This window comes from Bombyx mori, chromosome 24 (genome assembly GCF_030269925.1).
Source record: "Bombyx mori chromosome 24, ASM3026992v2".
Taxonomy (NCBI): Eukaryota; Metazoa; Arthropoda; class Insecta; order Lepidoptera; family Bombycidae; genus Bombyx; species Bombyx mori.
The window spans coordinates 10,985,211-11,011,728 of record NC_085130.1 but is presented as its reverse complement, the minus strand read 5'-3'; the positions used below and the strand labels follow the sequence as shown (position 1 = coordinate 11,011,728).

The following is a 26,518-nucleotide window of genomic DNA, read 5'->3' as shown; positions in this document are numbered from 1 at the left end:
ATATCAGATTTGTATAAAATAAAATTCATTAAAATCAATAATAAATTTTAGTCCCCGAAGAGAAGCGAGGTCGAGTTGCTAGTTATTAAAAAAAAAAAAAACGGCTCACAATGCACATCAAGCTAAAAAGATACATAAAAAACACAAGTAAAAAGAAACAAAATCTAGCTTGCAACATAAGCCTGCCTATTTCTGCCGTGAAGCAGTAATGCGTTTCGGTTTGAAGGGTGGGGCAGCCGCTGTAACTATACTGAGACCTTAGAACTTATATCTCAAGGTGGGTGGCGCATTTACGTCGTAGATGTCTATGGGCTCCAGTAACCACTTAACACCAGGTGGGCTGTGAGCTCGTCCACCCATCTAGCAATAAAAAAAAAAAATTTAGCTATGTGCGCACGACAAAACAAGACAGTGCTGAATTTGTGCAACAAAGTTCCTTATGCAAACAAATTGTTTTGGTTGACCCTGCGAGCACTAAATTTAATGTTTAGTGAAATCTGAGATAACAGTTCAGGCGAATCCATCAGAGAGTGAATTATTTTATATAAGTATGTCAGGTCAGTGCATGTACGTCAATCCTCTAGTGACTGCATGTTATAGTTTAGTAGTCTTCGCTCGTATTTAAGTTCAGAGCGGCCTGGTTGTATACGATAACTTAATAATCTTAAACACTTCGTTTGCACACGCTCAATAGTGTTAATGTGCACTCTGTAATTAGGGGACCATATTGGCTGAAGTACAGATATAAAACACACCAAGGATTCTTAAAATCTTTTGATGATTTTAATACAAACCCCAATAACTTATTTGCCCTAGAAGTAATCTGTTGATAGTGTTCCCTAAATGAATACAAGTATAAAAAAAAAAAAAAAACATACATAATACTTACCGGCAACGCCAACTGCACCGTGTCCCCGCTCGGCATGAGCACGGGGTGCGAGGGGGGCGGCAGCGGAGCCGGCGGAGGGACGGGCGCGGACGATGACGTCACGTCACCGGCCGATGACGTCATCGCGTCCTGCAGCAGCGACCTCACGTCCTCGGCCCCGGACAGTTCAAGAGCCGTCTGCCCCTCCTGGTTCTTGAGGAACGGGTCCGCTCCGTGGGCCAGCTGCGCGGATATAGCGCGCGTTTAGATAGTCGCGGTGTGAGCATTAGTGAGCATTAATCCACAGACACAGCCCACTGAGTTTCTCGCCGGATCTTCTCAGTGGGTCGCGTTTCCATCCGGTGGTAGATTCTGCGAAGCACTGCTCTTGCTAGGGCCAGTGTTAGCAACACTCCGGTTTGAGTCCCGTGAGCTCATTTACACGTCAAGGAGAAGCTGAAAAAGCCTCTCAAGGCTATCAGCATAGGTAGAATTGCAATTAAATTTTGCCTAACACTGCCAGAGCCCATAGACATCTACAACGTAAATGCCACCACCCACCTTGGGACATGAGTTCTTAAGTTTCAGTATAGTTACAATGACTGCCCCACCCTTTAAACTGAAACTGCTTCACGGCAGAAATAGGCAGGGCGGTGGTACCTACCCGCGCGGACTCACAAGAGATCCTACCGCCGGTAAACCTGGTGTCGACTTACGAGCAGCGCGCAGAGTTAGGTCCTGATGTTTCACGGCTGAAAGGGTGGTGGTACCTACCCGTGTGGACTCACGAGGTTCTAACACCGGTAAACCTGGTGTCGACTTACCAGCAGCGCGCAGAGCTGGGTCCTGGCCTTGTGCGCGGCCTCGTGCAGGGGCGTGAAGCCCCAGCGGTCGGCGGCGTTGGGCGGCGTGCCCGCGCGCAGCAGCAGCGCCGCCAGCTCGAGGTGCCCGTATGAGGCCGCATTGTGCAGCGGCACCAGCCCGCCCTTGTCGCGCGCCGACACCAGCGCGCCCGCCTCCAGCAGAGCCTCGGCCACCTCCAGGTTGTTATACCCGGCTGATTTAAGAAAACGAAAAAACAACACCCTGTATTTCGTTTTTTTTTAAGTGAAACTTCTTTAAAGTCAAACCAACAAATTTTTATTCAATATAAATGAAAGTACATACTTGTTGAACGTCAAAAAGAACTACCGCCAATTCACAAAAACTAGCGTCCATCCTGAGAAGAACTGGCAAGAAACTCAGCGGGCATATTGTCTTATTTTTTTAATATTACGTTTTTTTTTAAATATTAATTTTTACAATGAGTATTATAACGTAACAATTATTGCATATTAATTAATTATTTAATAAATTATTAATATTTACTTTAGAATCGTGATTTCAAACTCGATGAAACGAAAAAATAAGTCCATAGAGACACAAACACAGTATATAAGATAAGTACTGTATAAGATTCAGCCGGCGAGATAGAACACATTAGACCAGCGGTCGGGGAACTGGAGTAAATTACCGAATGGGATAAAATGAAATTTGGGAGTGGGTAAAAATGAAACTTTTGTCAGTAAAAAGTATATATTGAAGTGAAACTTCTTTAGAATCGTTGCGATTTCAAATTTTTTTTTTTTTAATTGTTATGGGGCCTATAATATGAAAGATACTAAAAACAAGCGATTTCGTTTTTTTTTTGTTCTTCGCCGTGAGGTAATATCAACTTACACAAAAAAATATTTTGGGGTAATAATTAAAAAAGTTCCCCGACCGCTGTGCTAGAGGAAGAGCGCCAGCTAGATGGGTGGACCAACTCAAGAAGGTGCCTGGAGGCCAGATACAGGGAGCGGTACATACAGCGCAGAACCGGACCGAGTGGAGAAGATTGACATACATTCACGATCCTCAGCATTGAGGGAACGACCAGAATGAATTAGCTTCAGACGTATATGTTAGTATGGAACGGAATCTTTGAACATGATTTTTAACCCATTCAAAACGTTGGATTAACTTGAAATTTGGTATACTCATTAAGGACCGATGACAATTTAATATTTAAAAAATAAATAATAGTTTAAAAAAACGAACAAAATACGCTTTTATAGAAAATCCAACTAAAAAATAGAATATAAATTTTGGTAAATGGTATATCAGTAGTTATAAATATTTTATGAGCAGATATGAGTAGAAGGGTTATTTTGATAATATCCTGAAAAGCACCACCGGCTTTTTGCAAAAAAAATAAAAAAAATTCTTACACTATTTTTAATTCAAATTTATTATCTATTTTTAGTTGGATTTTCTATAAAAGCTTATTTTGTTAGTTTTTTTAAACTATTTTTTATTTATTTCCTTCAGCAATGCAGAGGGGCAGAGCCAAGCCGCTGCCTACCGCTTAATACTCCACAAGCCTCGTTTGAAGAAGGACATGTCATAGCGCTCGGGAAACACCGTGGAGGGGATCTCATTCCATAGCCGGATGGTACGTGGCAAAAAGCATGTTTGGAAAGTAAAAAATTTAACCCTACTTTATCGACTCATGTTGTAATGAAGTACATCTCTAGTTTATACTTTAATATAATCTATGTTAGTCTGTGATTCCTGGTCTATGATAGAACTCTCTCGAAGTAAAACTATGTTTTGTAAAACAAAACCGATATATTTTCATTTAAATCAATAATTATATGCCATCTAAATCCTAAACGAAATGGCCTGATAGGTAAGACGCCCGGTGTGAGTAATATGTGTACAGCAAGGGTTCGTTAAAACTTGCACGAGATGAAAGAATGACATCACGTCATAAAAAGCCAAAGATAGGAAATATCTACAAGTGTAATTACTAGCGTTAGGGAGTCTTGTGAATCGACACGAGTGAGTTTGCTGTGAAGAATTTGTCAAGATGATGCCTCCATGGTCTTGTTACCATCGCCCCGCCCTCCACCGGAGCAGAGGTCATCCAGATTATCTAGAACCTCTCCCTTCATGCACGTTGCCTTTTCAGAGATTTTTCTGTCTGTGCAGCAATGGAATGCCCCCCCCCACTACCGGTCGAGCTATCAATAAAAATGGAGTCAAGTACTCCATGGTACGCAGTGGAGTCTGTACTCTTAGCGTTGCGGATGACCATGAGCAACAATGACCACTCACCATCGGGTCGTACGTTCCACCACCATTATAAGCAGTCACACATTCCAATAGAACAGTTCTCCTGATCACATAATACCCTGCGTCGGCTTCTGCGATCTCCCCGCGGATACTCACCAGCCAAATGCAAGGGCGTGGAGTTACGTCCGTGCGCGTCCCGGCAGTTCACGTTTTGAGGAGTTATCAGTTTCCTGTGAACAAGGAGACGGATTCAGGTGACCCTTCAGTTTAAGCACTGGAAACATTGGAGGTTCGAAGGCTGGGGTAGCCGTTGTACTGTAAAAACTGAGAGCTTAGAAATCGTATCTCAAGGTGGGTGTCGGCATTTACGTTGTAAATGTTTATGGGCTTCGGTAACCACTTAACACCAGGTGGGCCGTGAGCTCGTCCACCCACCTAAGCAATAAAAAAGCGCATCACATTATTATATAAACGCAATACTTTTTTTTCCTGAGGTTATAAACTCAATACTTTTTTTTCCTAAGATTTGTATGAGAAGCTTTAATCGTCGATCTCATGTTAAGTTAAAAGCTTCAGTGAACTTTCAATCACTAAATCACCCTTCTAGGGGTGGAAAAAGGCAATGTAATACAAATCACAGTGGACTTTGTATTAGTAAAAACCTCCATTATTAGCATTAGCATAATAATATTAAATTTTCTATGAATTTTGTATAATAATTGACGGGTGAAGAAAAAAATATTTATCTTTTGAAAATATATGCATTGTATATGTACGTATGTATCAGTATATAAATCCCTTGTAAGAAAATACAAAGTGAAAATAAATTAATAAATATGCATCTTCTTCATCTTCTTTTTCTCCGTCTTATCCCACTAGGTGGGGTACACCTGATTTTTCTCTTCCATTCTCTTCTATCAGCCGTCAGCTCAACACTCACTCCTCTCTCTCTCTCATATCGTCATTCTCACACTCCATCTATGTCTTCTTCGGTCGACCTCTTCCCCCTCTACCTTGCACTACCATTTCCGTACATCTCCTAGTCAATAAATATGCATATCTATATACTTAGTCTGGCCATAAATACTGTTACAATGAAAAATAAACAAAATATTACATTTGAATTTGGAATCTGTCATTTTTATATGATTGCTCATTGAGTTTTCTCATTTTGGCGCCAATACATTGTACAATATTTTGCGATATTAAAATGGAGTGGGGTGATAAAGAGAACCGAATCGCTGTGATTGGATCACACAAAGTAGGTATGGAGCCAAATGCAATTTTTAAAACTCTCCATACACCTGGTATTAGTAAAATGTCTGTGTACGGGGCTATTAATAGGTGCAATGAGACCTCCTCTGTTGGCGATAGAAAAAGATCTGGCCGTCCACGTAGTGTTCGTACGAAAAAGATGGTCAAAGCAGTAAGGGAAAGAATTCGAAGAAATCCTGTCCGAAAGCAAAAGAATTTATCTCGGGAAATGAAGATAGCACCTAGAACCATGTCGCGTATTTTAAAAGATGACTTTGGACTTGCAGCCTATAAGAGACGTACTGGTCATTTCTTAACTGATAATTTAAAAGAGAATAGGGTGGTAAAATCGAAACAACTACTGAAGCGGTACGCAAAGGGAGGTCATAGAAAAATTTTGTTTACGGATGAGAAATTTTTACAATTGAGCAACATTTTAACAAACAAAATGACCGTATTTATGCTCAAAGCTCTAAGGAAGCTTCCCAATTAGTCGACAGAGTGCAACGTGTAGGCACTATCCGACTTCAGTGATGGTTTGGTGGGGTATTACCTATGAAGGAGTGACTGAGCCATACTTTTGTGAAAAAGGTATCAAAACATCGGCACAAGTGTATCAAGATACCATTCTTGAGAAGGTAGTGAAGCCCCTTAACAACACCATGTTCAATAATCAAGAATGGTCCTTCCAGCAAGACTCGGCGCCAGGTCATAAAGCTCGGTCTACGCAGTCTTGGTTGGAAACGAACGTTTCGGACTTCATCAGAGCTGAAGACTGGCCATCGTCTAGTCCTGATCTTAATCCGCTGGATTATGATTTATGGTCAGTTTTAAAGAGTACGGCTTGCTCTAAGCGCCATGATAATTTGGAGTCCCTAAAACAATCCGTACGATTGGCAGTGAAAATTTTTCCCATGGAAAGAGTGCGTGCTTCTATTGATAACTGGCCTCAACGTTTAAAGGACTGTATTGCAGCCAATGGAGACCACTTCGAATAAGCTTTTTATACTTTAAATTGGTTTATATTTATGTATTAAAGTAACACACTGTAAAAGTAATAAATGTTAGTTGCAATAGATTTTTTTTTTCCTTTGTCTCAGTATTTATGGCAAGACTAGGTATAGCCTATACTGAGACCTTGGAACTCATGTCTCAAGGTGGGCGACGGTTCGGTTGAGAGATTATTTGGAAGAGGAAGAGGTAGACCTAAGAAGAAATAGATTGATTGCCTGAAAGACGATATGTATAAGAGGAGAGTGAGCGAAGAAATGGTATATGATAGAGGAGTATGGAAGGAAAAGACATGTTGCGACGACACCAGATGACTGCGAGAAGGTCAGGAGAATGATGATGATAATTTGAGAGATTATTTATTTATAAGTTTACACTAACTAATGGATAATATGGTACCAAAGACTCCCTAATGGCGCGGTTTAAGAAACTACAACGAATTTCTCCAACGAAAATGCATATATTAGGTGTAACAGTATGAAATTGCCGATTTGTACTAAAAAAAAAAAAAATTAGTTATTTTTTCCTCAATTAACATATTTATTTCACCAAGATATATCTACCATTATTATCTATACATTGCTACCATCTAATAGGAAGGTCATTTATGCCTTTGCGATAGAACTCTGATGACTTAAGATTCTACAAACTGTGTGAAAACATTTTGTACTGCCTCCCAGGAAGAAAACTTTTTATCTCGTAGAAAATTGTCCAAATTACGAAAAAAATGATAGTCCGTTGGAGCAAGGTCTGGTGAATACGGAGGGTGACGAATGGTTTCTAATTGCAGTTCCTGTAGAGATAAAACGGTTTCTCTTGCTGTATGAGGTCTCGCGTTATCATGAAGCAATAATGATGAAGGTCGATTCATTAGTCGGGGCTGTTTCACTGCAAGTTTTGCTATCATTGTTCGGAGTTCGGCACAGTAGACGTCTGCCGTTATTGCTTGACCAGATCGGAGAAAGCTATAGTGAATAACACTATGTTGAGACCACCAAACAGTTACCATTACCTTTTTATTGGTAAGCTTTGCTTTAGGACACTGTTGCAGCGTTTGACCAGGGGTCGGCCATTGCGTTTTTCGCTTACGGTTATCATAAAGAATCCACTTTTCATCACATGTCACAATTCTATCCAATATTCCTTCATTTCTGTATCGATTCAACAAGGCAACACAAGTTTCAACAGGCGTTTCTTTCTGCAGATCAGTCAAATCATGAGGCACCCATTTTTCCTTTTTATTTTATTGATTTGACGCAAATGAGTCAATATTGTTGGTAAGGTTACGTTTTTTTTTTATTGCTTAGATATGTGGACGAGCTCACAGCCCACCTGGTGTTAAGTGGTTACTGGAGCCCATAGACATCTACAACGTAAATGCGCCACACACCTTGAGCTATAAGTTCTAAGGTATCAGTATAGTCACAACGGCTGCCCCACCCTTCAAACCGAAACGCATTACTGCTTCACGACAGAAATAGGCGGGGCGGTGGTACCTACCCGTGCGGACTCACAAGAGGTCCTACCACCAGTAATTACGCAAATTATAATTTTGCGGGTTTGATTTTCATTACACGATTATTCTTTCACCGTGGAAGTCGATCGTGAACATTTGTTAAGTACGTATTTCATAGGAAAAATGGTACCCGCCTGCGGGATTCGAACACCGGTGCACGTTAAACCATACCGCTAATTCCTGGGTAGTTTGGCTCTGATCGGCTTCCACCATCTCTTTCAATTCATTGTTATCCACATGTGTGGGCGGTCTTCCACGTGGTTCGTTCTTCAAATCAAAATTTCCTTCGCGAAAGTGTTTAAAGCAAAATCGAGCGGTGCTTTTTTTCCCTTTTTTACTACCTATGCTGATAGCCTAGAGAGGCTATTTTAGCTTCACCCTAACATGAAGGTGAGCTCACGGGGCTCAAACCGGAGTGTTCCTAACACTGGCCCCGGGTTAATTTACTCGTCGAGCCCTTCGTCGCAAGCGACGGGTTCGGCGAGGACGGTGACCGGTGCTTGTCGTACCTAAAAGCACCGTTAGTGGATCGGGAGGATCCGTAATGAAGTGTTTTGGGCGACGTCGACTATTTACAATTCGGTTTACAGGGTCGGGTATGTAGTTTCCAGTGGCCACGACAAGAAGGTTCTCATGTCGTGCCACCTTCACAAAGTGAAACGCGCGGTGCGTTCATTAGCAATCCACTCACCAAACGCAACATTGATATTGCGAGCTGTCTCTGCAGCGTTAGTTCCGCGACGGAACTCGTATTCAAAAATTCAGTAAAAAAAAATTAAATTCGATGATTATAATATAATTGAATGTTGCACATTTTTTCAAAAAAGAACCTCATAGGTACCATTTGAAAAAAGTTTCACTCAAAAATCTCAAGTCATGAAGGTTCTATGTCATTTCGAAGTATCTACTACAATATAACGACAATTTCCTGGTATAAAGTTAAAACTATTGACATAAAGAAAAAAAGAAAAAAAAATCATACTTTAACCCCTATCTATACATATAAATAAAATTGGAGTGTCTGTTTGTAATGTTGAAATAACCGCTTTTTACTACATGCATATATGAATATACATATACATATACGGTACCTACAAATAAATAAAATTTTTACAATTTTTGTGTCTGTCTGTCTGTTTGTTCCCGCTAATCTCTGGAACGGCTGGACCGATTTTGACAGGACTTTCACTGACAGGTAGCTGATGATATAAGGAGTAACTTAGGCTACTTTTTTTAGACTAGCTTCGCCCCGCGGCGTCACCCGCGGTACGATAATAACCGCGGGTAGCATCGCGGGACTCAACTATGAATAATAAAATTTAATGTTTCCGAAGCGAAGCGAGGGCGGGTCGCTAGTTAGAATATATAATGTACATAACAAAAGCGCTTGCTCGCACACCACTTTACCTTGGAGTCGATTCATGTTTTATTTTATTAAATACTATTGTTATTATATACTAGCGACCCGCCTTCGCTTCGCTTCGGAAACATTAAATTTCATTATTGATAGCGGAGACCCGCGATGTTACCTGCGATTATTGTTGTGCCGCGGGTGATGCCGCGGGTCAAAGTTATTCTAAAAAAGTAGCCTAAGTTACTTCTTATATTATCAGCTACCTATCAATGAGTCTCCTCAAAATCAGTCCAGCCGTTCCAGAGATTAGCCGGAACAAACAGACAGACAGACAGACAGAAATTGTAAAAAATGTTATTTTGGTGTATGTACCGTATATATATTCATATGCATGTAGTAAAAAGCAGTTATTTCAATATTACAAACAGACAGATTTTATTTATATGTATAGTTTATTATGTACTTTTATTTGCTATGCCTAATGTACCTTTTAACCTTCATTAGCATTAGCATAATATTATTAAATTTTCTATGAATTTTGTATAATAATTGACAGGTGAAGAAAAAAATATTTATCTTTTCAAAATATATGCATTGTATATGTACGTATGTATCAGTATATAAATCCCTTGTAAGAAAATACAAAGTGAAAATAAATTAATAAATATGCATCTTCTTCATCTTCTTTTTCTCCGTCTTATCCCACTAGGTGGGGTCGGCACACCTGATTTTTCTCTTCCATTCTCTTCTATCAGCCGTCAGCTCAACACTCACTCCTCTCTCTCTCTCTCTCATATTGTCATTCACACAGTCCCTCCACGTCTTCGGTCGACCTCTTCCCCCTCTACCTTGCACTACCATTTCCATACATCTCCTATTTAATAAATATGCATAATAATATATCTTCTATCTATATATATAAAAATTAATTGCTGTTCGTTAGTCTCGCTAAAATCCGAGAACGGCTGGACCGATTTGGCTAATTTTGGTCTTGAATAATTTGTGGAAGTCCAGAGAAGCTTTATAGAAGTAGATAAATATGAAAATGCTCGGAATTAAATAAAAATAACAATTTTGTTTTTCCTTTGATGTGTCCCCCGTCGGACGGATTCCTTTTGTTTGTTTTAAGTATATTATTTTATACAAAAGTTTAGGTCTTTTATTTATCGATTGGGGCACTACGAAGTCTGCCGGGTCAGCTAGTAAGTAGTACTCTAATGCTAAGGATTCCGTCAATAGTAGTGACATGCAATGTAAATGTGGCATCAATGTGGCATATGTACCTTTTAAACCTTCTCTGGACTTCCACAAATAATTCAAGACCAAAATTAGCCAAATCGGTCCAGCCGTTCTCAGGTTTTAGCGAGACTAACGAACAGCAATTCATTTTTATATATATAGATATCTACGGATCCCTGTACACTTTACAAACCGAAGGGACGGTAGGTAATTTGGTAGGCAGCAGCTTGGCTCCGCTCCTGGCATTACTGAAGTCCACGGGCGACGGTAACCACTCACCATTAGGAAGGCCATATGCTCGTCTGCCTACACGGGTAACGACGTGCTTTGTGACTTCTGCTGCGTCTCGCGCGGACTCACAAGAGTTCCTACCACCGGTAAGTATTACTCGGGACTTCGCGGCAGGGACGCGGCAAGATGGCGACGCGGGGTACCGACCTGGCTCGAGCGAGGTCCCCTCTCTTGGCAGCGTCCAGTAGCGCAGCATCACCCCGCAGCGCGTCAGCCGTGTCGCTGTCTCCCGCTCGCACCAGTTGCAGCGGCGTGAGTCCGTCCCTGTTCCTCCGGGTGGGATCCGCCCCATGCTGCAATCCACAGGAAGACGGTAATTCGTGACCCAAAGTCAAAGCGTTTCGAGTTCCTATGTCATATATATTGAAGTCGTCGTGGCCTAAAGGATAAGACGTCCGGTGCATTTGTGTGTAGCGATGCAACGGTGTTCGAATCTCGCAGGCGGGTAGGACAAATCTTTCTAATAAAATATACGTACTTCTTAACAAATGCTCACGATTGACTTCCACGGTGAAGGAATAGCATCGTGTAATAAAAATCAAATCCCCAAAATTATAATTACTGGTGGTAGGACCTCTTGTTAGTCCGCGCGTGTACGTACCACCACCCTGCCTATTTCTGCCGTGAAGCAGTAATGCGTTTCGGTTTGGAGGGTGGGGCAGCCGTTGTATTGTAACTATACTTGAGACCTTAGAACTTATATCTCTAGGTGGTTGGGGTATTTACGTTGCACATGTCAATGGGCTCCAGTAACCACTTAACATCAGGTGAGCTCCAACTACCCAAACAACAACAAAAAAAATCGGTTGTCTGTAAAGTCGGTTTACTGACGATAGTTGAACGTGACAACGTCATAAGAAAATACTGATGGAATGGTTTCATTTTTCAATTATCGCAATTATCTTTGCTATAAACAATTGACACCACATTCACTTTTCACTGAACTTCATACTTGACGAAAACATGTACGCCTCAGAGCGAGGTAACGCCGCATGAGTCATGTTTTTTCCATCTCCATCGAATTATAAGACGGTGTCCTGTCAAAAATGGGGGGCGCTAAAAAATAGTTTATTCTCAAAGTAGGCAGTAGACAAAATAAGTTTGGGAGCCACTGGTTTATAGCATACCTTGAGCAGCAATCTCACGATATCCGCCTTGCCTTTAGCCGCTGCCTCGTGCAAGGGTGAGAACCTCCAGAGGTCCGCGGCGTTCACACCGGCTCCGGCAGACACGAGGAGCTCGGTGACCTCGTAATGGCCGTAGGAGCACGCGTTGTGAAGCGGGACCAGACCTCTGCAGCGAATAAAAGGAATCATTGAAGGCTCTTTTGCAGCTGTCCGCCTCGGGACTTCAGTTCACCGCGTGAAATTCGTTTCCAAATGATTATTGTCCACATTGACGGTTGTCTGGAAGAGATTGCTCTTAGCGATAAAACCGTCAATTGTAATTTTTTGTATTTAATGTTTCGCATTGTTCTTTTTGGTGTACAATAAACAATACTTTTTCTCTCTCCCTCTCTCTCCATCTCTCCCCCTCTCTCTCTCTCCGCACCCTCTCCCCCTCTCTCCCCACTCTATCTTTCTCCGCACCCTCACCCCCTCTCTCCCCACTCTCTCTCTCTCTCTCTCCCTGTCTCTCTCTCTCCCTCTCCTTATCTCTCTCTTTCCCTCTCCCTGTCTCTCTCCCTTCAGACGGTCGTCAATTTAGCCAACAATGCCAACTCACCCCTTATCTTTCGCGTGTACATCAGCTCCACGCTGAAGTAGTAACTGAGCCAATGGAAGTCGATTGTACCTGTAATATTCATTTTCTAGTCAAACGTCAAAGAGTAGTTTTACTGGTGGTAGGACCTCTTGGGAGTCCGCACGGGTAGGTACCACCACCCCGCCTATTTCCGCCGTGAAGCTGTAATGCGTTTCGGTTCGAAGGGTGGGGTAGCCGTTGTAACTATTGTGAGATCTTAGAACTTATATCTCGAGGTGGGTGGCGCATTTACGCTGTAGATGTCTATGGGCTCCAGTAACCACTTAACACCAGGTGGGCTGTGAGCTCGTCCATCCATCTAAGCAAAAAAAAAAAACGTGTGAAGAAATTACAAAGACATTAAGCACGACTCAAGTTCTCATTTCCAATAACTTCTAGTCTATGACCAATCAATCTACTACTAAAGATTCTCGTATAGGCAATAGGCAGGATTATGTCACCGGACCGTGAGGTTTCTGCGGGTTTTGAATACTGGCCCAATCGCATCGCTCGATACACCGGTCCTCTTATCTCCTAGGGCACGACGACTTCATCAGCGGCCGTGAGGGGCTCGACATTTATTTATTTATTTTTAGTCTTCTTACAAATTAACAGTATAACCAAAACATTTGTAAGGAATTAATGATATTAGCTTAAGTAATTCCTGGCAAAACAGCTATAAATCGCTGCAAGCCGTCATGGAATATATCCGTTTCCGGAGCATAGGCTAGCAAGCCGTTGAGTAGCGAGACAGCACAACGTGTCGGAGAGTTAGCGGTGGGTAGTACGCGCGTGCTTGGTACTAAGAAGCTGCCGCTGACGACGCGCCCCTCCACGAACCTTCGGGATCCCTGATTGCGTTCGGAGGGTTCCGGTGTGGTCGGCATTAAGGTATAGTACCAATACAAATGGAAATTAACCTTATAATTTATTTTGAAAGGCTTTGAAAGAGCTAAAGTCTGTACTAGGTTCAAATACCTGTATTACTGATCTCCAGGCTCCCTCCCTACTTCTTAAGATAGATTAGGTTGGGTTAAGTCGTGAACAGATGCTGCGGACTAGTGTTGAGAGATCATTAGGTGTTATCATTTAAGAAAGTCATAATGCGTGTGTGTATGTGTGTGTGTGAATGTGTGTATATGTGGGCGTGTGCGTGCATGCATGTTGTATTGTGTATTTTTTTTTTTATTGCCGTTGTAGGTAGACGAGCATACGGCCCACCTGATGGTGAGTGGTTACCGTCACCCATGGACTTCAGCAATGCCAGGGGTAGAGCCAAGCCGCTGCCTACCGTATATGTGAGTATCTGCATCTATTTATTTATTTATTTTATTTAATATATTTTGTACACACAGCTGTTAGAAAAGACACGTCAATAAGGATACAGAGTACAAGGGCACAACTTATTTCATGCTGAAATCTCTTCCAGTAGGCCCACAAAAGGAAAGAAGAATTAGGAACACAAACCTAGTGCATACAGTAAACATTACATATAATAATATATACATATAACAAGATACAAAACAATATATATATACATACAAATACACACACATACACAAACACACACATATATATATATATATATAACATACACACATATACTTACTTTGTATTATAATACATTATACAAATATATATATACTTTATTTAAGATGGTAAGGATAAATAATGTTCTTTAACAGATTTCTTGAACTTCTATGTGTGTTTTATTACTCTTACATAGGTATGACTAATTAATTGATTAATTGGGCTCAAAAACAAAAAAGCAGATCACTTCACAATGTGGAGTAAGTTCTCCGTTTGCTCTTAGTCTAGGTCGTGAGGCCAATTTCTTAGTGCATGTTTGCATTGGGTCTGTGTCATGGGTATATATTGATTTTATTGTATTGCATTGAGTGTGGCACGCGAATAAACAAAGACCCTCGCAAAATGATCGGCGATAATGCCTTTTGACCCTACTCACCCGGCAGCGAAATGCAGGGGCGTCGAATGCCGCCCGTCGACATCTCTGCAGTTGACGAGTCTCGGTCGCGAGTCGAGGATCGCTCGGGCTGTCTCCACGTCACCAGTGCGAGCAGCTTCTAGCAGCCGGACTGCCGCCGCGTTAGTGCAAGCATCTGCGGCAGACCTTTATACTGGCGGTAGGACCTCTTGTGAGTCCGCGCGGGTAGGCACCACCGCCCTGCCTATTTCTGTCATGAAGCAGTTGAAGTCGTCGTGGCCTAAAGGATAAGACGTCCGTTGCATTCGTACTTAGCGATGCAACGGTGTTCGAATCCCAGGCGGGGTACCAATTTTTCTAATGAAATACGTACTCAACAAATGTTCACAATTGACTTCCACGGTGAAGGAATAACATCGTGTAATAAAAATCAAAATCGAAAAATTTTAATTTGTGTAATTACTGGTGGTAGGACCTCTTGTGAGTCCGCGCGGGTAGGCACCACCGCCCTGCCTAGTTCTGGCGTGAAGCAGCAATGCGTTTCGGTTTGAAGGGCTTATATCGCTAGGTGGGTGGCACGTTTGCGTCGTCGATGTCTATGGGTTTCAGTGACCACTTAACACCAGGTGAGCTGTGAGCTCGCCTAGCAATCTAAGCAATAATAAAAAAAAAAAGAATCCAACGGGTTTCATGACGAAAACACGTAGGTAAACAAACCTCAAAGACTGTATACATAACAAGGATCATGACTTTCCGGGATCAGCATCTCGTTAATCCACCGACCTCAAGGAATATACCTCAATACAAATCGAAAGTGCTTTTTTTTAATAACTGTTTTGGGACAAACGAATTGAAAAAAAAAGAAGGGATTCTTGCTAAAAATCATTAGAATTTTCGTCAATTGTTTCCATTTACATAAATACATAAATTATAATAAAATGCTCATTATTAATCTTTATTAAGTTCGCATTTTCGTATTAGTTAATTTTTAATTTATTTCCACAAAGAATATAATATTAATTTAAATGTGATAACGAAATATAGTTAGTTAAAAATGGAAAGAATTGTCATAAATGATGATGATCTTAGTTTAGAATCTAGGTCTAGGTAGATAGATGATTTCAATATAAAAGTTCAGGTGATTATTGTCAGTTCGTAATTTTACGGTTTAATTTCGTGTATTTAGTTTAGAAGTCTTGTAATGGAGCTTAGTGAGGACTAAATGTTTTGCTGCAGAACTCTAAGTGACCACTTCCGTTACTGGAATTGACGTTAGACTTTTTTTTTATTGCTTAGATGGGTGAGTTTCTCGCCGGATCTTCTCAGTGGGTCGCGGTTCCGATCCGGTGGTAGATTCTGCGAAGCACTGCTCTTGCTAGGGTTCGTGTTAGCAACGTCGTCAGGCTTGAGCCCCGTGAGCTCACCTACTAGTTAAGGTTACGCTGAAACAGCCTCTCAAGGCTATGAACATGGATAGAAAAAAAATTTAAGTTGGCGAAATATTTTTTTCATTGCTTAGATGGGTGGACAAGCTCATGGCTCACCTGATCTACGTCTACGTCTGCTTTCACGCACCTAAAATTCTCCGCCATTGTTGTGCTCGGGTAATTTGCAATATTGTGTTTAGTGTAAAATGAAATAAACAAAAGGCAATAAAATTTAATAGTGAAGTATTAAACAAGGATGAGTTCATCAGACAGTTCTTATTCAATTAGTAGTAGTTTATTTAAAAATTAAAAAACAGTTAAATTGTTTATTTACGAGTATGGGGGGCTCTGCCCCCCCCCCCCCTACACCCTGCCAGGGCTTCGCCCCTGGACCTCACCGGGGCTTTGCCCCTGGATGCCCACTATGTACTATTAAATGCCCAGCGAAGCGGACGGGTACAGCCAGTTGCTTATAAGTCTGTGGTCAAATTGAGAATAGATTAATCATGGTTTGTTTTTATTAATATTTCCGTTTAAACTGTAGTCTTTCGAAATCTGTGATTATAAAAGTATAATAGTCTTTGACAATAGAATCATAGCAGTGTACAAACTTATAATTTCAATTTAATTATAGTCGAATTTCGACTACCGGGGGATCACTAGTACAATAATTTAAAATCGCTTTACCCTAAACTCTAGTGTCGTATATAAAAACAAGAGGCAGCATCCGACGACACGTCATTCGACAACAGACAGCCATCGGTCGAGTGTAAATTAATTATATAAGAAAAATAAATAAACATTTAATTTCCAAAGCAATTAATTTGCGAGAGAAAAATATAAAAGTCATCATAAATTATTATCGCCATTGTTATAATGGCTACGTTTGTTAACTAATGCGGTGAGTACTTAAAGGTGAATCGTTTTAATAAGAAAGCCGTACAGTTTTTGTTATTTTGGGGATGGTTTAACGAAAAATTTGAAGATCTTCCACCGAGTTGAAGATATTGTTCGGTAGACCATTGGTGCGGACATTTTTTTCCCTACCTATGCTGATAGCCTTGAGAGGCTATTTCAGCTTCTTGACGTGTAACACGGGGCTCATACCTAACGACGTTGCTAACACGAACCCTATCAAGAGCCGTGCTTCGCAGAATCTACCTACGGATCGGAAACGCGACCCGCTGAGAAGATCCGGCGAGAAACTCAGTGGGGCTGTGTCTGGCGTCTTATCTTTTGAACCGCGATGTTTTCTTCGAAGTTTCTTTATAAATACGTATTCACACGTCGTCTCTCATTCCCCAGGATAATACAGACATTTATCGGACCCCGATAATGGAAGCGAAACAAAACAATCTCGCACCGACCTTAGAGGAGGAAGCACAGTTCGAAAAACTTATAGCGCCACAAGCTTCAGATAGAAAACACGAGATAATCTACGCGAATCTCATAACATTTGCTTACGGGCATATATCTGCACTGTACGGCTTATATCTTTGCTTCAGTAGTGCGAAATGGGCGACGATAATTATGGGTGAGTCAAAAATACTCGTAAAATATAGGACCCCTTCCGATACCCTTTACTTCTCGTCATGCCGTAAGGTGGCTAAAGGATCCACCTGGGTACAAGGCTCTTTTTTTTTATTAGCTTAGATGGGTGGACTGGCTCATAGCCCACCTGGTGTTAAGTGGTTACTGGAGCCCATAGACGTCTACAACGTAAATGTGCCACCCACCTTGAGATATAAGTTCTAAGGTCTCAGTATAGTTACAACGGCTGCCCCACCCTTCAAACCGAAACGCATTACTACTTCACGGCAGATAGAAGCAGGGTGGTGGTATCTACCCGTGCGGCCTCACAAGCGGTCCTACCACCAGTAAAGTCGGCCTAATAGCTGCCCCAGCTGAAGAAGCCGAACAAATCAAGGGTGGCTCTTTCGCAAGTGCATCCCCCGTAAACCGCGATCCATTGCGAAGGTCCGGCGAGGAACTCTGAACTAATTCTGAGGGTTCGGTTTTGACGAGTACGACCTTGTACGAGTTTGACCTGCGCTTTGGATGCTGCTCCCAGGGACGGCTCAAAGGCATTAGAACTACACACGTGCTCCGCTATTGAATCTAATCGCCAAGCTATAAACAGGAGCGCAACGCGGTCCGTGAGAGGGTTATAATTTTTTTTATTGCCCTTGTAGGCAGACGAGCACACGGCCCACCTGATGGTGAGTGGTTACCGTCGCCCATAGACTTCAGCAAAGCCAGGAGCAGAGCCAAGCCGGGCAGCTTAATACTCTCCACAAGCCTCGTTTGAAGAAGGACATGTCATAGCGCTCGGGAAACACCGTGGAGGGGAGCTCATTCCATAGCCGGATGGTACGTGGCAAAAAAGATCTCTGGAAACGCACTGTGGATGACCGCAGTGGCTCCAGGTAGTATGGATGAACTCTACTCCGGTGGCGGGCGGTGCGATGGTAAAAACGAGAAGATGATATCATCTCGAACAATTCCTCAGAGAACTCCCCATGGAACATACGGTACAAAATACAGAGGGAACTGAAGTCCTTCCCCAGATCCAGACGTTCCAAACGATCTGTGAGAATGGAATTATCGACAATCCGAACGACCCTCTTCTGTATCAAGTCACTTATAAAACTTTTCTTTAATTTTCCAGCCTACGTCATATTGATAGCGGCAGAGGTCGGAGTGACGGCAGGCGCCCATCGACTCTGGACCCACCGGGCGTACAAAGCCAAGAGGCCACTGCAGATCATACTAATGGTAATGAACTCGTTCGCCTTCCAAAACTCGGCCATCACTTGGATCCGGGACCATCGGATGCACCACAGATACAGCGACACGGACGCCGACCCTCACAACGCTACCAGAGGCTTCTTCTACTCGCACATAGGATGGTTGCTGGTCAGGAAACATCCGGAGGTGAAGAGGAGGGGCAAAACAATTGATATGTCGGACATTTACAGTAATCCTGTTTTGGTCTTCCAAAAGAAGTGAGTTGAATCAAAGTAGATACCGGAGATTTCTAGTAACGCCGTTTATAAGAGCCGATTCGGTGGTCCTGTACCCCCGAGGGTCGAAAATTCAATCCCCGCATCGGGCAAACGTTCCTGTGATAAACAGTTTCGTTTGTTCTAGGTACGTCAATCCCTGGTACCCATTACACACGGAATCCTTATTTGGGGCCAGAAGACCGTGCGGGATTTTTGCCAGTTACCCTTAAATTATTTGAAAAAAAGAGCACCACTGTAAACGCCTTTATAAACTTTAGTAATCGGAAACTTAATCTTCCTTATTCTTATTATTGTTACTACTGTTATTACGTGGTCAATGGAGCTCATGGATATCACATGGAAGACGCCACCCATTATAATATACCAACTATTCGATCCTTCCTTTTCTTTCCTACCTTGCTGATAGCCTTGTGACGCTATTTAAGCGTAGGGGCTCAAACCTGACGACGTTGCTAACACGAACCCTAGCATGAGCCGTACTTCGCAAAATCTACCACCGGATTGGAAACGCGACCCACTGAGAAGATCCGGCGAGACACTCAGTGGGCTTCGATTCTTCAAAACAAAACCTATGGTTGCCTCGACCGAATTGTTTCGGTCGTTTCATATTGTTGTCTTATTAGGACTTGTTGTGAATCCGCACGGGTAGGTACCACCACCCTATTTCTGCCGTGAAGCAGTAATGCGTTTCGGTTTGAAGGGCGGAGCAGCCGTTGTAACTATACTGATACCTTGGAACTCATGTCTCAAGATGGGTGGCGGCATTTACGTTGTAGATGTCTATAGGCTCTGATAACCACTTAACGCCAGTTGGGCTGTGAGATCGTCCATCCATTTAAGCAGTAAAAAAAACATCCTCTAAGTCGCGATATAAACACACCCCTCAGCTTATGGTGTCAGGACTTTAACTCCAACCCCCAATTTATTCAACCCTGTTCCAGATACGCGATACCATTCATAGGAGCTGTTTGCTTTGTTATACCGACTCTCGTACCCATCTACTTCTGGGGTGAGACGCTGACCAACGCCTGGCACATCACCTTGCTGCGATATATCATCAGCCTTCACGTGACCTTCTTGGTGAACAGCGCCGCTCACCTCTGGGGAACGAGGGCTTACGACAAACGAATTTTCCCAGCGCAGAACCTGATCGTATCCCTGCTGGCGGTCGGTGAGGGATTCCACAACTACCACCACGTTTTCCCGTGGGACTACCGCACGGCAGAACTGGGGAACAACTATTTGAACTTGACCACGAAATTCATTGATTTCTTCGCGTGGCTAGGGTGGGCCTACGATCTGAAATCGGTGCCGGATAGTGCGGTCCAAAGCAGAGCCGCTAGGACTGGTGACGGTACGAACTCGTGGGGTTGGCCAGAGGAGGACGCAAATGAAGACATTCTTAAGCAAACTCCACCTTTATAGATGGCTATTTGTCATTAAATTATGTTCATTGAGTGGTTTTTCATTTATTTAAATTGTAAATAATTAACCCTTTTAGTCCTGATCCTATATTCACTTATTTTGAATAAATAGCTAAAAACAATTTTAAAAGAAAAAGTACCATACAAAAATTATATTTTAAATGGTTATATTTAAATGTATGTCAAATGTAAATTAAATGTATGTTATTTGTAACTTATTAAAAACATTATAAGTGTGTCCGTACAGGTCGACACCTAATAACTATAATCAAACTGCGCAATAGTCTGTACTCCGACGCTCTATACTTTATACGTATTATTAATAGAGAGGCGATATATCGACGGTTCGCACTCAAAGGGTTGAATTGCAATAAAAGCCTGTGTAGGCAGCAGCCTGGCTCTGCCCCTGGTATTGCTGACGTCAATGAGCGACGGTAACCACTTACAATCAGGTGGGCCGTACGCTCGTCTGCCTACAAAGGCAATAAAAATAATAATAATAAGACTCAATAAGTACTCGCTCCGATCGGGTCCATAAACGTGATAAGCGCTGATACCCATCATACATAGTTTAGTACTTCGGATACGGCTCGAAGGACCAAAAACAAAGTGTGCCCATCTATCCCCACTTCTCTTTTTAATTCGCTACTGTCATTTTATATATTTCTGTAACATATTTCAACGTGCTTTAAAGCAACTTTAGAACGTCGGATTACCCTAAAAATTCGTAAACACGTATCAGTAGCGATTTAATAATTATTTCGTTATAACCTAATATCCTAAACAGTCAGACCATTTGAAGTTGTCGTGGCCTAACAGTTAAGATGACCGGTTCATTCGGATCGTTCGTTCATGGATTACTTCCGCGATGAAGGAATAAACATCGTGTATGAAAAATCTTTAAATCGTATTTTGTGATCGCTACACTATTGACTTTCATAGACCTCGAATCGCGATGTGGACGGCGTCATTCACGTTGTATCCACTTAACATCAGGTTAGCCGTGCGCTTGTCTAGTCTATCCATCCATTCGTCATAAAAGAAAACCTTCGAAACACTCATCCTTGAATCCTTCAATTGTTTCAAGCTACAATTTAAACATGATAACAACGAGAGTTCCCATTTGAGGTCCACTCGAGCTTTTAGGGAGCTTTCGAAACATGATCCCGCTTGAACAAGTTCAAGTGGTAACTATACTGAGACCTTAGAACTTATATCTCAAGGTGGGTGGCGCATTTATGCATATTATTATTAACGCATGGTGGCGTTGTAGATGTCTATGGGCTCCAGTAACCACTTAACACCAGGTGGGCTGTGAGCTCGTCCACCCATCTAATCAATAAAAAAAAATAAAAATAAAAGTGGATTTCACGAAGTATACCACCAAAAATTAAATCAATAAGATCAATAATAAATTTGAGTTTCCAAAGCGAAGCGAGTAACAATAATTAATTGTAAATAGACGTGCTTTAACAAAAGCCGACTTCAAATAGAAACAGAAACTAAAAGATATTCCAAAACAAATCAATATACATTAAAAGCAATAATCATCGTAATCGGTTGGCGTGATATTGAGTTATTCATCTATTTATCGCGCACGTACTTAATGCAAATTTAAGACTTATGTAGTTTTCTCATGGACACCATTATCAGAACTGGACTAAATTGAAATGGGACCGAAAATCGATTCACCCAGTCAAAAGTTATGAGGTAACAAACATATAAATATATGAAATACGTACTCAATAAATGTTCACGATTGACTTCCACGGTGAAGGAATAACATCGTGTAATAAAAATCAAACCTGCAAAATTATAATTTGCGTAATCACTGGTGGTAGGACCTCTTGGGAGTCCGCACGGGTAGGTACCACCACCCCGCCTATTTCCGCCGTGAAGCAGTAATGCGTTTCGGTTCGAAGGGTGGGGTAGCCGTTGTCACTATACTGAGACCTTAGAACTTATATCTCGAGGTGGGTGGCGCATTTACGTTGTAGATGTCTATGGGCTCCAGTGACCACTTAACATCAGGTGGGCTGTGAGCTCGTCCATCCATCTAAGCAATAAAAAAAAAATATATATATATATATATAAAAAACAGTCGAATTGAGAACCTCCTCCTTTTTTGAAGTCGGTTAATAAGAACACTTAATAAGTGTTAATTAAATACCGATTACCCAAAGTTTAATCCACAGTAACGTTATATGTATTCTATAATTGTGTTTTTTTTGTGTGTGTGTGTTTTTTTTTTCGTTACTGAGAAAAGGCAAAACCATTATTAACGTCAATTTCAATTTGTACAAAGAAAAAAAAAAAGACACGGTCTTTGAAGGTCTTTAAAGGCAAGGTTTATCTACATAAATACCATAAATTACGAAGCGATTAATATTTTAAGTGCCGGACGATTTAGAGGTAATAACGCGTGGCGGTCTGTGACGTCACTGTTCCTAGCGCAACACACGTGGGCTTCAGTAAAGTTAAGGGCACAAGCTCCCTACACTCGATAAAGATTTTAACCCTTTGACTGTCATGGACTGGTGGTGGGACGTCCTGTGAGTCCGCGCGGGTAGGTACCACCCACCACCCCGCCTATTTCTGCCGTGAAGCAATGCGTTTCGGCTTGAAGGGCGGGGCAGCCGTTGTAACTTGAGTTGTATATTTGAGACCTTAGAACTCATATCTCAAGGTGGGTGGCGCATTTACGTTGTAGATGTCTATGGGCTCTAGTGACCACTTAACACCAGGTGGGCTGTGAGCTCGTCCACCCATCTAAGCAATAAAAAAAGGTTTACGAGACCCACGTAAAGAGAGGGGGGGATCCAATGCTGGTGCTATACGGATATGGCTTTTTTTACTACCTAAGCTGATGCTTAAGTAGGTAAAAAAGCCATATCCGGCTATTGATTATTGCGTTGACATATATTGCGTATTTCAACGCAACCTTAACTAGTAGGTCAAGCTCACGGGGCTCAAACCGGAGTGTTGCTAACATTGGCCCTAACAAGAGCCGTGCTTCGCAGAATCTACCATCGGATCGGAAGTGCGACCCACTGAGAAGATGCGGCGAGAAACTCAGTGGGCTGTGTCTGTGAGTTAATTCGCTTAAGGATCGTGACCGGTGGATATGGCTGATGACGTAACGTCGCTACAGTAGAGTGAGTGGGTAGGTAGGGGGTCGCGTACCGTCGGGCGCGGGTCCGGCATCGGTCCTCGCGTCGGCGCCGCACGCCAGCAGCAGGCGACACGCCGCCGCCGCGTCCCGCCGCGCCGCCACGCACAGCGCGCTCTCGCCGCGACCGTCGCAAGCGTTCACCTTAGCACCTGCCGACAACACGAGCGGTATTAAACGGTGGACACGTACTCACGCGGCCGGTACACACATCAACTCTCTCCAGGTTATCGAATCCCGTTTCTGCAGGATAGCTGTCGGAGCACCGTGGTATGTGAGGAATGTAAATCTACACGACGATCTAAATTTAGTACCGATATGTATAAGTATCTTAAGGAATTGTCAGAACCCTACTTCGACAAAGCAGCGCAACACGATAACCCTCTTGTTGTGACCACCGCTAGTTACTTATCCGACCCGGTCGGGGCAACGAAAAGCCGCCGTCGCCCAAAACATGTATTGTCGGATCCTCCGGATTCACTCTCGGTACTTTTAAGCCTCCTAAGCACTAGTCACCGTCCTCGTCGATTGCGACGAAGAGTTCGACGAGAAAACCAGCCCACAGACACAGCTCACTGAGTTTCTCGCCGGATCTTCTCAGTGGGTCGCGTTTCCGATCCGGTGGTAGATTCTGCGAAGCACTGCTCTTACTGGGGTCAGTGTTAGCATCACTGCGGTTTGAGCCCCGTGAGTTCACTTACTAGTTAAGGTTACGCTGATATAGCCTCTCGAGGCTATCAGCTTAGGAAAAAAATCTCCTGTCCTTCTCCCAGTCACGTGGAATCGGCGTAAGATGTTTCCTCTTTCCATACTGCTTTATCATATACCATTTCTTCGCTCACTCCCCTCTTACACGTATCGTATTTCACGCAATCCATCCATTATAACCTCTATATCCTTCCACATTCATAGTTAACACTCTCTTACCAACCTCTGTTACCACTCACCACCATCATCATTCCCCTGTCCTTCTCCCAGTCACGTGGGGTCGGCGCAACATTTTTCCTCCTTCAATACTCCTCTATCATATTCTTCGTTCACTCCCCTCTTACACATACCGTCTTCACGCAATCCATCCACTTCTTAGGTTTACCTCTTCCTCTATATCTTTCCACATTCATAGTTAACACTCTCTTACCAACCTTTGTAACCAGTCACCATCAGGTAAAAAAAAAGGTCGCTCTGTTCGCATCCACGTAACATTATAACGAACGATTCTAGTCTTGATGACACATTTTAGAATAAATAAAAAGCCTTCAGCCCGATTGCAACGTCGATCCTCGGGTAATCCGATTATAAAATTTATAGTTTGACAACCGACTTCTTTTGTTTTGAGGAGTCAATAAAATCATCAAATTTTGGACCGGTTCTTTCCACCTTCAAAGTGTCGGGCTGAAGGATTTTTTGAAAAGGTTGTGATCAGGTCCAAGAATTTCCGGTCACACCATCAAAGAATACTCCGTAGAAGGTCGAAATTTGTAAATTAATCATATAAATATTGCATTATATTCATAACAAACTAGAATGGATTTTATCTTTGACAAGAATGTTCATTCAATGTTCTGACTGTAATTTCGGAACGTTCTTGGTGCAACAAGAAAAATATGTAGAAAACAAGAAAAAAAACTAATTTTAGTTTTCATCTATCAATGATTATGGTTTAATTTCGATTTACGATAAAACATTTATATACCCAATTAGGATTGCGTGCATAATCAATAGTACAATGACGTGATTTGGAGTAAAAAGTTATGTTTGGCTGTATATTTCCACATTCCTTTGCCATACAACAAACATTCACCAAAAAAAAAACCCTTACCGTGTCTTAATAGGAGATCCATGGCATCCAGATGTGAATGCTCCGTGGCAACATGAAGTGGAGTCTGGCCATCTTTGTTCTTCTCATTTACACGGGCACCCTTCCTGATCAGCATTTCCATGACCTGAAGACAAACAACACTGTAGACACGGTCCTCTGCAGCTTTTTACTGGTGGTAGGACCTCTTGTGAGGCCGCACGGGTAGGTACCACCGCCCCGCCTATTTCTGCCGTGAAGCAGTAACGCGTTTCGGTTTGAAGGGCGCGGCAGCCGTTGTAACTATACTGAGGACCTTAGAACTTATATCTCAAGGTGGGTCACGCATTTACGTTATAGATGTCTATGGGCTCCAGTAACCACTTAACACCAGGTGGGCTGTGGGCTCGTCCACCTATCTAAGCAACAAAAAAAAATTGTACTGATTTTTTTTAAGAGATTTTATGACCTGGTTACTAAGACCTTTAAGTCATGTCTTATTTTAATTTATAAATTTTATAATCTTATATTAGGAAAAGTGATAATTTGGAGTGAAGTGAAATGAAATGAAGATGATTAATTTGAGACATTAATCAAATAGTATGGAATGAGATGAGATAATATGGGATGAAATCTAATCTCAGTAAAATGGTGGTCATTTACTGAGATTTTTTCAGTGGATTTTTTGGAGGATCCCGAGAAATTACGTCCAGCGGCTTTGTTTTATTTTTCCACATTTGTGCACTTTCACAGATATTAAACAGATAATAAACCACCGTTTTTTTATTACATTATTACATTACAAGAAACAATTTTTTTTTTATTGCTTAGGTGGGTGGACGAGCTCACAGCCCACCTGATGTTAAGTGGTTACTGGAGCCCATGGACATCTACAACGTAAATGCGCCACCCACCTTGAGATATAAGTTCTAAGATCTCTCAGTATAGTTACAACGGCTGCCCCACCCTTCAGACCGAAACGCATTACTGCTTCACGGCAGAAATAGGCAGGTCGGTGGTACCTACCCGCGCGGACTCACAAGAGGTTCTACCACCAGTAAAGCGTTCCCGCCAAAAAATCCACAAACTGTACTGATTACGAGCTCTGAGCACATATCCTACCTGTTTCCTCTTCGGGTAGACGCTGGCGGCTGCGCAGTGTAGAGGCCGATCTCCTGTGGTCAGGTGTTGGAAGTTGACCAGGGCCTCCATGGTGCAATCTCCTGGTAGCGACTGCGTGCTCTCTGTCGTCGATGCGGACGTGCTCTACAACAATCAAAAGTTTGTAGGCAGCGGCTTTGGCTGCGACACAGGCATTGCTGAAGTCCATGGGCGACGGTAACCATTCACCTTCAGGTGG

At 42.3% G+C, this 26,518-nt stretch overlaps 3 protein-coding genes across 4 annotated transcripts in view; 2 read left to right on the top strand and 1 right to left on the bottom strand.

Moving 5' to 3' along the window:
* LOC134201268 (uncharacterized) overlaps nt 1–26,518 on the top strand; it is a 395,935-nt gene that overhangs the window by 206,991 nt on the left and 162,426 nt on the right. The gene's annotated exons all lie outside the window — the stretch shown is intronic.
* Nucleotides 1–26,518, bottom strand: part of LOC101740141 (poly [ADP-ribose] polymerase tankyrase) — a 49,394-nt gene that overhangs the window by 10,225 nt on the left and 12,651 nt on the right. The window contains exons 9-18 of the mRNA XM_004927285.5: nt 26,281–26,424; nt 25,183–25,306; nt 23,378–23,515; nt 14,339–14,492; nt 12,355–12,423; nt 11,757–11,922; nt 10,777–10,922; nt 4,121–4,194; nt 1,693–1,925; nt 890–1,111 (exon numbers count right to left, since the gene is read on the bottom strand). Coding sequence (XP_004927342.2) covers nt 890–1,111; nt 1,693–1,925; nt 4,121–4,194; nt 10,777–10,922; nt 11,757–11,922; nt 12,355–12,423; nt 14,339–14,492; nt 23,378–23,515; nt 25,183–25,306; nt 26,281–26,424 — 1,470 coding nt within the window. The remainder of the gene's footprint in view (nt 1–889; nt 1,112–1,692; nt 1,926–4,120; nt 4,195–10,776; nt 10,923–11,756; nt 11,923–12,354; nt 12,424–14,338; nt 14,493–23,377; nt 23,516–25,182; nt 25,307–26,280; nt 26,425–26,518) is intronic.
* Nucleotides 15,764–20,227, top strand: LOC692458 (uncharacterized). Of its 2 annotated transcripts, NM_001043449.1 has the most exon segments (4): nt 16,494–16,645; nt 17,050–17,278; nt 18,413–18,749; nt 19,712–20,227. In NM_001043449.1, coding segments are annotated over 3 exon segments (1,020 nt in total). In that variant the 5' UTR covers nt 16,494–16,645; nt 17,050–17,079; the 3' UTR covers nt 20,196–20,227.